The sequence below is a fragment of the Leiobunum rupestre genome, chromosome 5 (assembly GCF_980474605.1).
Source record: "Leiobunum rupestre chromosome 5, qqLeiRupe1.1.hap1, whole genome shotgun sequence".
NCBI classification, from domain to species: domain Eukaryota; kingdom Metazoa; phylum Arthropoda; class Arachnida; order Opiliones; family Sclerosomatidae; genus Leiobunum; species Leiobunum rupestre.
Genome location: NC_143388.1, coordinates 48924447 through 48937881, shown reverse-complemented (window position 1 = coordinate 48937881; position 13435 = coordinate 48924447). Strand labels below are relative to the sequence as shown.

The 13435-nt window shown below is 35.9% G+C and overlaps 1 protein-coding gene across 4 annotated transcripts in view; it reads right to left on the bottom strand.

The window, feature by feature from the left end:
- The window catches only part of LOC149945202 (tetratricopeptide repeat protein 19 homolog, mitochondrial-like), a 43983-nt gene that overhangs the window by 2649 nt on the left and 27899 nt on the right, over positions 1-13435 (bottom strand). For 3 of the 4 annotated variants that reach the window (XM_090174905.1, XM_090174904.1, XM_090174906.1), the window contains exons 5-11: positions 9346-9519; positions 7961-8062; positions 6917-7078; positions 5000-5101; positions 4756-4929; positions 2352-2453; positions 314-487 (exon numbers count right to left, since the gene is read on the bottom strand). In XM_090174905.1, coding sequence (XP_090031031.1) covers positions 314-487; positions 2352-2453; positions 4756-4929; positions 5000-5101; positions 6917-7078; positions 7961-8062; positions 9346-9519 — 990 coding nt within the window. Of the gene's footprint in view, positions 1-313; positions 488-2351; positions 2454-2982; positions 3177-4755; positions 4930-4999; positions 5102-6916; positions 7079-7960; positions 8063-9345; positions 9520-13435 lie in introns of those variants that run through there. The other variant, XM_090174907.1, reaches the window with a different exon arrangement.

Below are 13435 nucleotides of genomic sequence, written 5' to 3'. Positions count from 1 at the left end.
TAACAAAAGTATGTAAACTAAATTTCGGCACCCCTGGTCTAACAAAAGTATGTAAACTAAATTTCAGCACCCCTGGTCTAACAAAAGTATGTAAATTAAATTTCGGCGCCCCAGGTCTGGCGAAAGTATGTAAATTAAATTTTGGCGCTCCTGGTCTAACGAAATTATGTAATCTAAATTTCGGCGACCCTGGTCTAACGAAGCCTGTTAACTAAATTTTAACCGCCATAGTTGAACGAAAGTATGAAAACTAAATAGTCACCAAATTAAAATTTACTATTGAGAAAAATAGCTGTAAATGTGGAAATCTCACCAAGTCTTTGTTGATAGCCAGGATAAACTCCTGGCTGGCTGGGAGGTACAGTCTTTGGATTTCAATGGCCTTGTTGAGAGTCTCAATGGCATTTTCCTTTTTCCCCCATCGCGAGTACATCACTCCCAAATAGCGATAAACGCGGGCGGTGCGTTGGTGGTTCGAACCATACACCTGCAATTGAAATCGTTAGAACATGAATGCATTCATTTCTAACATGAATGCATTTAATTATCTTAGGCAGCAGTCGCGACGATTTTCATCGTTACTCGCAATCCCCATCATGCTCAGAGGCGTAGTGAGGGGGGGGCATACGCCCCGGGCACCGACGGTCAGGGGGGCGCCAAAGAGGCGCCTAAAGTATTAAAGCGGATATTGGAAAATTGAAAAAATTTTAATATATCAATTAAATTGTAATAGATTAATATTTATTTTGATAATGATTAGGTTTCGTTTAAAAACAAGCAATTTTATTTCGGAAATTCGGGCTGGCGTAGGGGGGGGGGGCGCAAATTTTGGAGTTTGGCCCTGGGCGCCAAATAACCTCACTACGCCACTGCTCATGCTCTAGCAGTAAGCTCCTTTCCCCTCAAAAACATCAAATCAGCCTGGTCTATCATTGGTTCTCTAACGCTGGCGTCTTCCACTCGTGCCAGAGGACACTTCGATCATGATGTCTCAACCTAGCCATTCTCCCTAAGTTTAATGAACGTTCCTGATCGCAGACCTAGTTTTATATTATTTTAAGTTCGACGCAGGGTTCCCGGAATTTCGCCGGGAACCGAATTCTTGAACAAATACCTGTCTCAGTACGAATTTGTTAATTAGGATTAAGAAAAGTGTGTAGTATAAATATTTCACAAATTTTTGGAATGTTACTACAAAGATTTGGTATAAATTACCAAGTTTCCAAAAGTTCAATAAAATTACTTGGGGCCGCGGCACGTTATCACCGTTCAAACACTTAAGGCCCGCCCTTCTCTGCCATGATATAAATTTATACATTCACGGTAAAATCCGATACAGTTATTGTAAAATATTATTGAAACAATATAAAGACCACGGTTACATGGTGCGACGTGACACTGATTTTGTCCCATCTATGTAATCCCTTTCCCCCGGTAGGAGCAGACTACGAGTTACATGGCAGATGCTGGGCGTAAACCTTCCTCTAAAAATTCACTTACGTAAAACACTCCCTTTCTTGAGACTTAAAGGGTGTATTTAAGGGGGTAAATATTTATGCCCCAGAAATACGTACTTGGTTTTACATGGAATTAGCCAAGTAGCGGGAGAAGCGCATAAACTGCTGTATTTTTGTCTGATAAGCAAACGATAATTCAGCAGTTTATTAAGTTTTCAGGTTGGCAGGCCGGTTGCTGAGTCACACAGAAAAATTTTGCGATTTAAGTGACTACCAATTTTAAAAAATAGTGACTGAAAAGTGACTAAAAATCCAATGTGTTAAAAGTAACACACAAGTAAACGAATTCAAATGCTCAGGCTCTTTCCAAGAGCTGCTGCAGCACCCAAATGAACAAGCTACAGAAATAGTAACTCGCGGAATTTAAAAGAAAATTATATATTTTTTCGTTAAATCACACGGAGTTTATTTCAGTTTGGTTTTTAAATAGTTTCGAATGAATTTTTTATAGACAAAAAATATTTAAAACGAAAAAATCCTAAAAAAGTGATAAATAGTTGATAATTTTTTTAAAATGTTACTTTTAGTGACATAATTTAAAAAAAGTGATTTTAATTGAGAAAAGTGTCTCAGCAATGGCCACTATGTGACTCTTGGTAAAATGAAAGGCTAATTTTGCTGGGTGTTTCATGAAAGTGTGTTGGTAGTTGTGGGGAAAGTAATTTAATTTCAAATACCCGTCAAACAGCCAAATTTGCACTATAGTGCATATAGTATGGTTATAGTTTTCCAAAGTTTACGCAGTGATATTTTTAAAATAATAATCTTGGAATCATGAAGTCCGAGTTTTGACTTCAGCGGTTGGAATGTTATACGAGCTGAAGAGTATAATACCTTTTCGTGTAAATCCAGGGCTCTTTTATAGTGTTCTTCGGAATCTCCGTATTCGTTCATCATGGCAAATAAATTTGCCAAAATTCGAAGTGTGTCCGAAATCTAAGATCAACGGTTATTGGAAAGTTAAGGAATTGCTCGATATCATAGTGGAATATATATCGAAAAACACGACAATTGAAGGACACCAAAAGTGGCAAATTTAAATGGGGCAACTGTGGCAGTGTCAAGTTCTAAGTTAAAAGCACGACCTAGAGTGCCATAACAATGATTCTGCCCCATAGTTTTTTGCTTATTTGGTGGTAGCGACGGAAAAAAAACAATAAACCTTAAAATTTTGTTCGATTTCAGTAAAAAATAGGCGGGGAATTTAATTAAAAATAAAGTTTATAAATGGTTTTTGATGGGTCAAAGGTAAAACATTTGAAACCATTACATTTAATAGAAAATTATGAAATGGCTAAATAATATAATTGAGTTCACCGGCTCTTAATTTACATATTAAATAAACCTGGTTTCTCTACACCAAAATCAAACAGGGTTGGCAAATTTTAAACGAACTGTTTCAAACATGATTTTTTTCCATTAAGATTTTACATACTTTTAGAAGTGTCTTTTAAATGAGGTTAATTAGAGATAAAAATTGCTCCGATTGACGCATTGCTGTTGTGACAAGTAATGTTAAGGACTTAACAGTAAAGAGTTTGATTCAAAGGTCTGCTATGAAATTGGCTCTCCGTACATCCTTTTGACGAGTTGTGACTTTGATTATGTCCAAATAAAATAAGTAAAAAATAGTGCGCGTCCTTTTCCCAGCTCCTTTACCTGATAATTAAATCAAAGAAGTCCTGATTCAGAGAATACGTCAAGACTAGCAAATAGGATATACATTTTCAAAAACCAACAAATAAAACTACTACTCCTGTAGGGAGTTCGATACCTTTCCTGTAACTGGATTGAACTTAGATGGTTCTATGATTTCTCATTTATTCAGATTATTAAATTTAAGGATTTTATTTGTCTTATCCTTCGTTCTTACCCTAGTCCATTAACTTATCAAACGTGTCTATCCAAGAGCAGAAGAATATTTTTAAATGTCAGTCTTTGATTAAATTGAACAACATCCATTTCACTGTCTGCCTGAAACACAGTTCACACTATACAATTAATTGGGCCGTTTAATTGAAACCAACTAATTGTAAGCAAGAATAATGTGAGCAGAAAAATTGTAACCATTGTTCCAACTTTTTCTGTTCACATTGTACAGTTTTCTGGCTTACAATTAGTTGGTTTCAATTAAGTGGCCCAATTAATTGTATAGTGTGAACTGGGCTTCATATGTCCTATTACGCTTATATAAGGTACCTGACCGCTGGTCCTTCCTAATATACTATTTTCTCTAAAAATATATCCTTCTATCGATAAATAAGTATGAAGAAGAGTTTAAAACGTGTTTTAAACAACGTTTTTAATGATTTTTTTTTAGTTTAAATTAAAAGCAGTTTAAAACAACAAATTGTGTTTAAACAAAAAAAGGTTTGCCGACCCTGAATTCAAACGTGACTGTTTGTTGGTTTTGAACGTTATGCAATCATTGATTAATTAATAAGCAGTATAATACATGTATAAATTATAATAAACCTACCACCCAACCAACAGATTTTTATTATATAGATAATTTAGTTTGTGTAATCAAAAAATGTGCACGACTGCACTTATATTATTAGATTTAAAAATCCGGATCCAGGCCTTAGTTATCAAACCAAGCCATTCTTTAAAACTTGGCAAAGAAAAGCGTCTGTTTGTAGAAATATTTTCTCCATTCACACGTAGCAACCCAGTTCGCGATTCGTGTTGACCAATAATGTTTTCCCAAAATGTGTGTTCGTGTGAATGGGTCTCGCAGGGTGACCACAGAATATTTTAAAATCCTTTAAAGGAATTATAGGAAACGTATCAGTGAAATATAGGAAGAAAATTCGGATAAAAAAGGAAAAAATAGGATAAAATTAATTACACAATAAGAGAAAACGGTTGTCAAAATTGTTTAAAGGGGGTATAACCTTAAAAAAAGTTAATAACCGATAGAAAAAGTCGAAAACAGTCGGCAAATAGTGTTGGAAATAAGCATCTTTAAAAACTAGTACGTTATAAACACTTCTAACGGTAAAATATCATTTATTTTAATTTCTTCAGACTTTTGAGTTAAAATATAGGATATTATAGGAAATTTCATGAAATTATAGGAGAAAAAAGGAAGGACGTTAAATTATAGAAAAAAATAGGAAATATAGGAACTGTGGTCACACTGGTCTCGATTGAGTAACCCGGCCACCTGAATTAATGGCTTTAAAAGTCGCTCGATGACTTAAGCCTAAGGTGGTATTATTATTATTATTAATACCTGTCTGAAGTAGAGTTTGGCTTTGGTTATATCTTCTTTGTAACCGCAAGAACGGAGTATGTCTTCGGAGGTTGCAATGTATTCGTCGCATTTTTCTCGGCTCTTTAGGAGGTAGAAGTTCAAGGCGATGTCGGCGGACATTCGCGCGACTTCCGGGTGCGATTCTCCGAAAAACTGCGATAATAAATTAACAAATTAACTCAATAGAGTTGAGTGTAAGTTTCCCGTTGCTACTCGAACGTACGGTCTTCATGACATCCAATGCTGTGAGTCGAACCTTCAAACTATTATCCAGTTGCTTCATTACTTGATATGAATGGGCCAATCTCGACAGAATATGAGTAACCTATATGTATTGAATAATGTTGTTTAGATAATAAGAATCGCCTATGGAATGCAATGCGAAGAATGGTAAACGGTAGAGAAGTCCACCATGAAAAGGTAAAAAAACAGATAACCCTAAACATATTTAAAGTAATTACAAAACTTAACAAATTACTCGTACCAATAGATCTTAAAAGAAATCGGTTTAGGAAGGGATAATCTTATTGGCTAAGACAAATACAGATACATATTGCTAAGTACTACGGGTAAAAGAGGGTGGCTCAGCGGCAAAATTTGTCCCAACTTGCAATGTGGCTTAAAAATTGCATTTTGGTGTCTTCTTTGAGGATCCGATGAGTCTGCAGCGATGCGGGGTGGACAACAAAGTTTTTTTTGCGTTCCACGAATTACTGGGTTTTTTCTCTAATATTCAAAGTAAAATCCCAAAATTTTACATTTAGAAATCCGATCGAGTGGGGTCTCGTTTCCATAGTATGTTTTAACACCGAGTCGAAAAAGACCCACAGTGGGTCGCTAGGACTAATAGTTTCGGAGTTATGACCAAAGGTACACTCAAAAACGTGGTTTTTTTTTCAAAATTTAACTACATATTGAGAGGTTATATCAAGATTTTGACCATGATCGACCATGCTTTCGGATCTTACGAATTGTTTAGTGCCGAATCGAATGAGACCAACCACAAGTCCGTAGGAGGAATCGCTTCCAAGATCTAACGGAATTTACATTAGCCGATTGGCATTTCATCCTCCAACTGTGTCTGAAAATGGCAATCAACAAAATAGAATGAATGAATATCTCACTAAAAAAATTGAGACCTAGACGCGTGTTTACGGCATTTATAGGGATGATGGATCTACTGCCCAGGTAAGAGAAAACAGTCAAGAACAAATAGTATCAGTATGACGTCTTGCAAAGTCAGCCGTGCTTTTAGCATGCTTCTGGTAGCAAACACTAGTCGAATACAATACGGTTTAAAATACATGAAAAAATAAGAAAAAAAGATTTTCAGACACTGTTGGAGGATTAAATGTTAATTTGCTAATGTTCATTCCGTTATAGCTCTAAAACGATTTATCCTATGGACTTGTCGTAGGTCTCATTCCATCATAGAAACTACCTCTTTAGGAACGCGAATTTAAGGGGGAAAAATACAGTAAAAGCCTCTTTTTCGTTCAAGTTGAACGTTTCTGTTTTAACAATTACATAATTGAAATATATTTTTTATATTTCTTGCTTAAAATAATTTTGATAATTCTAATATTAATAGTTAACGAGATATAAGGTTCTAACTTAAGGGTATAGTTTGGGCGCTTGCCCAACTTGTTAAGCTCGGGGGTCCGAATTAAAACGTAATAACTTAATTACTTTAAATTTAAAATTGTAAAAATTATTTAAGGCACTAAACAAGAGGCTGTTCAACACTTAAATATTAATTTTATAAGTTAAAATAAAAAATTAAAAGAGTTCAGCTTGAAATAGCGCGAAAGTAGACAATGGCCACAGTAGTCTTCCCCCTTAAACAAAATGTATCCGTGTTTCTGTGGTAGAACGCTCACCAGTCATCCCGCCCGATACTAACGCAATTTGAAAAATATTAATACTACACCCAATGACAAAAAGAGGGCTGTTTTGAAAAAAGCTTTTCCCTAATTCCAAGAAAAGGCGAACGCAGTGATTACACTTTGCCCGAAAATGCGTACGCATTCGCAGCCCAGCCAGACCAGGTTAGTGCCATTTACACTCTCAATAACGGAAATATTTCAGAGTCATACTTCATTACTTATTGCGTTAGATACTATAAGAAGAAAGATCTTACCGAGTCGGTGTGTGCTTTCATAAAGTCGTCGTCCTCCTTGAGTTCATTGGCAATGTTTACAGCTTCTTCGATCAGGAAGGTCACACTATAAGAGCCATTCCTAGCCCTAGCTCTACAAAGCCACGTTAAACCTTTTAGATGCTGCAGTTTCGAATTCGGACTCTGCAAGGTCAGTAAAGAGTAAGTTCATTGGACATTTACTACTTTTAAATAGGGCCGCGGACTGGAAAATTGTTTAATGCGCCGTTACCTTAATAAACGGGTTCGACATCCACATTCCGAAACAAGACGCCCTCCGCATTTTCTACACCCACATTCCGAAACAAGACGCCCTCCGCATTTTCTACAGCCACATTCCGAAACAAGACGCCCTCCGCATTTCCTACACCCACATTCCGAAACAAGACGCCCTCCGCATTTTCTACAGCCACATTCCGAAACAAGACGCAATCCGCGTTTTCTACACCCACATTCCGAAACAAGACGCCCTCCGCGGATTCGACACCCACCTTCTGAAACAGGAAGCCCTCCATGGACTCGCCATCCACATTCCGAAACAAGACGGCCTCCACGGATTCGACACCCACCTTCTGAAACAGGAAGCCCTCCGCGGATTCGACATCCACATTCCGAAACAATACGCCCTCCGCGGATTCGACACCCACCTTCTGAAACACAAAGCCCTCCACGGACTGGCCATCCACATTCCGAAATAAGACGCCCTCCGAGGATTCGACACCCAATTTCTGAAACCGGAAGCCCTCCGCGGATTCGACATCCACATTGCGAAACCAGACGCCCTCCGCGGTTTCGACGCCCACCTTCTGAAACAGGAAGCCCTCCGCGGATTCGACGCCCACCTTCTGAAATAGGAAGCCCTCCGCGAATTCGACATCCACATTGCGAAACCAGACGCAATCCGCGGTTTCTACATCCACATTCCGAAACAAGATGCCCTCCGTGGTTTCGACGCCCATATTCCGGAACAAGGGGCCCTCCGCAGTCTGACTCTGATCCTAAAAGATCACGCGATAAAATACTGACCTTTCTCAAAGTGTTCAGAGCTTTCTCGTAACAATCACCACTTTGCGGATAATTGTCCTGAGCCCCGTACAAATAGGCCGCTGTTTTATAAGCATCGACAAACTAAAAATAAAATTAAAAAAAATTGGTTAAAGTGATAATTTGCTATTAATATTAATGTAATGGTCTACCAGACAACAAAGTGGTTCCTATATTTCATAGTTCACCAAGAACTTATTCAGATAGCTGGAATATTTTTGGCGGAACTATATGTGTGGTTTCATGAATTCTTGTTGATAATCGCAAGCAGCGATGGCGTGGTTTTACGGTGAGAAATTATAGGGTGAAAAAAATAAACCCCATTCGTGAGCTCGCTTACATTTCAATGAAACGTGAAGTGTTATTTTAGCTCATAACACCCAAGATTTTTTCAACAGAATCAAAATCAGATTAACCCATTTTTTAACCATCTACATCATCTAAACTCATTAACACGAATCTCATTTATCTGACAAAAATAAACAAAATTTCGTTTTTTACAATCGAATTTATAATGTTTCTTATCCGAGATAACAAAACCGTGTAAACCTTTTAAAAAGCTTGTCGTATGTACGGTAATGCTTTTTAATAAAGTTCCTTAAGCCTTAAATTTAAAACCTTTTTCTTAATGTTTTTAAATTTTAATTAATTATTAATAAGACAACTTAATAGTGTACTAAAATCTATAGCGGACATGCTTTAATATCCGGCTTCGCCCGGGGTCTTAGTTTTAATGAATTAGATCTGATTTGTACGTAAGAAAGGTAAACGCTGTTGCAAAACGCAACACGCGTAGCAAATACGTAACACACGTAGCATAAAGTCCTGAACTACTTAAAATCCCAACTAAACCTCCCCTTCTACGAAGTCCCTTTCTTTCACACTAACTCCCCTTCTACGAATTTCACACTAACCCGTTCAAAAAGTTTAAAGGTCGGGACGGGCGCAAGGAACTCATGAGAGGAGATAAGGGATGCAAAGAGGCGAAAGTCCAGAGTCGAGTAAGATAAAATTGAATTAGATTAATAACCATGTCAGGTATTTCGAATTAGGCGCGTTTAGTTGGAAATCAGGCCCTGAACATTGAGTTTAAATTTCAAAGCTCTAGAGCTAACCGTTCTCGAGTTTTTAGGAACATGACGTACAAATAAATAAATAAAGAAAAGGACAAACTTTAAGACTTATAGTTATAAATAACCGTTTGATTAACTGATTTTTTAAAATGAAAAGCAGATCGGTTAAGTAATTCAGATAAGGCGAAGAGAAAGGGGGTGATAATGGATTTTCTCTGCTATGTTATATTTATAACACGAGTATGAGAATAAAATACAGATATAGCGCATGCACCACGAGACAATTTAGCGTACCATCATTCCCCTCTCTGAAGACGGCGATGTTAGTTGGTTGAGCTCCGTTTGCAAAGAACGCAACAAATTCATTCCTTTCTCCTGATAACCATAAGACGCCACACTTCGACTCTCGAAGTTCCAGTGATCGCAAGCCAGTTTCAAGCAAATAAGAGACATCTTTAAATCGTCATCCTCAAAAATACATTAAACAAATATCGTTAGCCTTGAAAAATGTTACTTGATATTTAGTATATAGACATTATTTTGAGGATTTGGGTACATTTGTTCGAATTCCATTCGTCCGAACGGGGGTACAAATGTCCAAAAGGATTGTATGTCCGAAAACGTATTTCATTTGCCCGAAAAATTTATCACAACTTTTGTTGGGGATTTAGCGAGGGGCAGATCACTAAGCTTTAGAGTGGCCTAATAATCATGATTAAATGATTAAAAATGTAATCATGATTAAATCCATTTAATCACGATTAAATCCATTTAATCACGATTATATCCTTTTAATCACGATTTAATCCATTTAATCACGATTATATCCATTTAATCACGATTATATCCATTTAATCACGATTTAATCCATTTAATCACGATTAAATCAATTTAATAACGATTTAATCATTTAATCACGATTTAATCATTTTAATCACGATTTAATCATTTTAATCACGATTTAATCATTTAAATCATGATTTAATCATTTCAATCACGATTTAATCAATTTATTTTGTTTTAGTTTCGTTTTCGACACTCGTGTCTCGATTTTCAGTTCTTCCCGAACGTTGTTCTCGTGCGGCGTATATGAAATCGCTGTCTGGGCTTTTGCGTACACTTCAGCGTTTTTAAAAAATATTACGGTGGTTTACTTATCTTTCTTCATAAATGCTTTATTTTAGTTTGTGTGGTTTATTTTGTGTTGGTGTCTAAGGCTTTGGGCTGACACCACATTGTGTATATCGGAAAAAAAAACAAACTCGTGTCTTTTCACTCGAGGCCAGCGCTAATAATGAATTTTCTTCTTCTTTGTTCTCTTCCTCGCTGGCGGGTGACGAATACTATAATTCCCAGAAACGCAAGAGCCTAAACACGTGTTGTTGTAGTATAAATACATGTATATATAATAGATTTACTAGAATATTTTTATTTAAGAAGTAAATTATAAACACAGTAATCGTAAATCGATGTTGCAACCACTCAATTCAAATTTTCCCGGATTACTAGCGCCACCTCTCTACGCGGAAAGTGAAGCGGCGTTTTGGGGAACAATAACGAGTGGCGACCGAATGACGTATTTCAAATTGACTTAAGACCTCACTTGAAAGTCCCTTTAATAATTTTAATCACAATTTAATCATTTTAATCACAATTTAATAATTTTAATCACGATTTAATAAATTTAATCACGATTTAATCATTTTAATCACGATTTAATCATTTTAATCACTTTAATCGAGATTTAATCCTTTCAATCACGATTTAATCATTTCAATCATCATTTAATCCGATTTAATCATTAGAGGGTGACCTTATAATCATGCTAGTGATCTGTCCCACGGGATTTAGTCGTTCAATTTATGTTAACTTTACTGTCGAATTTCATTTGTTCGAACATGGAAGATTCGAATAATTGTTTGTCCGTTTTTTCGAACATTAGGAATTGGTTGTTTTTTTTTTAAATATCTATATTATAAAAACCACTTCGTCGTCGTCGTCGTCGTTCGAGCTTTTGGTTAGTCCGTAAGGAAGGCGAAGGCGGGCTGGCGTAAAAAAAGCGACCCGCGGCACAGAGGGAAACCGAGACTGCCTTTAGCTTCGTTACTGAGGTGGTTCGACTATCTATTTTTTCAAAATCTGTCGCCCCTGAGAGTTGGGCCGTGTTTGTCCCAGCCCGCAATACACCCGAAATTTTCTTTCTCTCCGCCGTGAATTTCGGAGAGGGGGGATCGAGGGGGGGGGGGGGAAGGATCGTATGGGGTAGTTTCAGAAAGCCTGTGAGATTCTGAAACGGGGAGGGGTGGGGTGTTTAAGGGTCGTTCCGATTTGAAAGTCTCGGCTAGTTGTTAATATAAGAAAATAGTAACGTGAACCTAACCTAACTTCAAATATCCACAACTTTGTCGTAGGTACGTTTAACGGACTCTCTCGGATTGGAAAAGACACGAGACTTCAGTTCCACAGAAACAGAATTCTTGCACCAAAAAAAATCCGGACCAAAAAAAAACAGCAATAAGAAATACTAATTTAGCAACAGAATTCGGAGAAGTGATGCTACCGATTCAGACGGATGAAACAAACAAGTTGTCCAATTCGAACAATTGAAACATTTGTTATTTCGGCGGTTCGGACGAATGAAATTCGAACACTTGTTCCACCGTTCGGACGAATGAAATTCGAACAAATGTACCTACCCCATTTTGAGTCGTTATGAGAAATCAAGATTAAATTAGTACTTGAATAGATTAGCTGAAATGGCTTGAAACTATTCTGATATATTTGCCTGATTACACATTACTTTTGCGTTTATAAAAAAGCTTTTAGTACTAATAATGTTTAGTACTGACATCTGACTTTTATTCTGTGTATTTTACAACCAAATAATTAATTATTAATTCAGACTAAACACCACAAAACGATATTTCTAATCTTGCATCTTAACAAGAGGCGCCCACCACTTAGTTTAAAGAAAACGAAACAAAATAAATTAAAATAAAAAATAAGAATAAAATAAAATTAAATAAAATAAAATGAAAAATAAGAATAAAATAAAATGAAATAAAATAAAATGAAAAATAAGAATAAAATAAAATGAAATAAAATAAAATGAAAAATAAGAATAAAATAGTGTTTGAAGTCGGAAAATTTCCCGCTCGGAAAATTACCGAGGCCTTTTTTCCGGAAAATGTTCCGTATTTTTCCGAAAAATATTAAAAACGTTTTCATTTCATGATTTGTCTAATATATTGTTTGCAATTTTAAATAAAGCGGCATTTTCACCTCATTTTTTCTAATCTAAAAGTAAAACTAAACCTATAGACTAGTTTAAACTGGTTGAAATGTAACACTATTAATGTTTTGTAGTGTTTTTACTGATATTAGTCATTTTAAATCGATAAAAAGTTTAAAACATTAAAAACCCTTGAAAAGTAATTTATGTTTAAATTTTTTATTTTTCCGATTTGCGGAACATTTTCTGGAAATTTTTCCGCATTTTATTTTTCCGGATAATTAACAACCCTAGAATAAAATAAAATGAAAAATAAGATTAAAATAAAATAAAAAATAAGATTAAAATAAAATAAAATAAAAAAAAGGATTAAAATAAAATAAAATAAATAAAAAATAAGATTAAAATAAAATAAAATAAATAAAAATTAAGATTAAAATAAAATAAAATAATTAAGCCGTTAATCTAATACCCAAGGGCACAAATCAGCTAACGACATCTAATGCCATAAATTCAGGTGTCCGGGTTAAATTGCGTAAGCGGGTGATGACAATCCCTTCATACCACGCGAGCCAACAGCTCCCTGCTATCACTATTAACCTCAACAAGCGTTTATGGAAAGGGGAAACCGAAGAGCTCGGGGAAAAACCCCTTAGCCAGTGGGGAGCGAACTTGCAAACTCAACGCATGAGCTGTTCCGAAGTTTCACATGACGCCACTAGCTGAGACCGATCCCGCCTCCAGCGTTCCTAAAATGTCACTTTTTTCGAATATAGGCCATGTCACTGGTAAATAGTGACAAATAATGGCAAATTTGACAAATAATGGCATATAATGACAAATAGGGAAAAAATTATTTTGTATTCTTAGAACACTTTATTTGCTATAACTTTTAGCAATGAGTAAAATAAAATAAATATAAAAAATAGCCCAATTCTTGGCAACCCCGCGTAGGATAATAACAAAAATAGCCTAAAAATGCTTTTATGGTATTTCATACGAAAAATGTATTCGTATTTTCACTTTTTCTAATATTTGCCACTATATGTCAATTTGTCACTAAAAATCATTATTTTCCATGACACTTTTTGCCACTATTTGCCACAATAAATGTCAGGTGGTATTTACCACCCGGGAACACTGCCCGCCTCC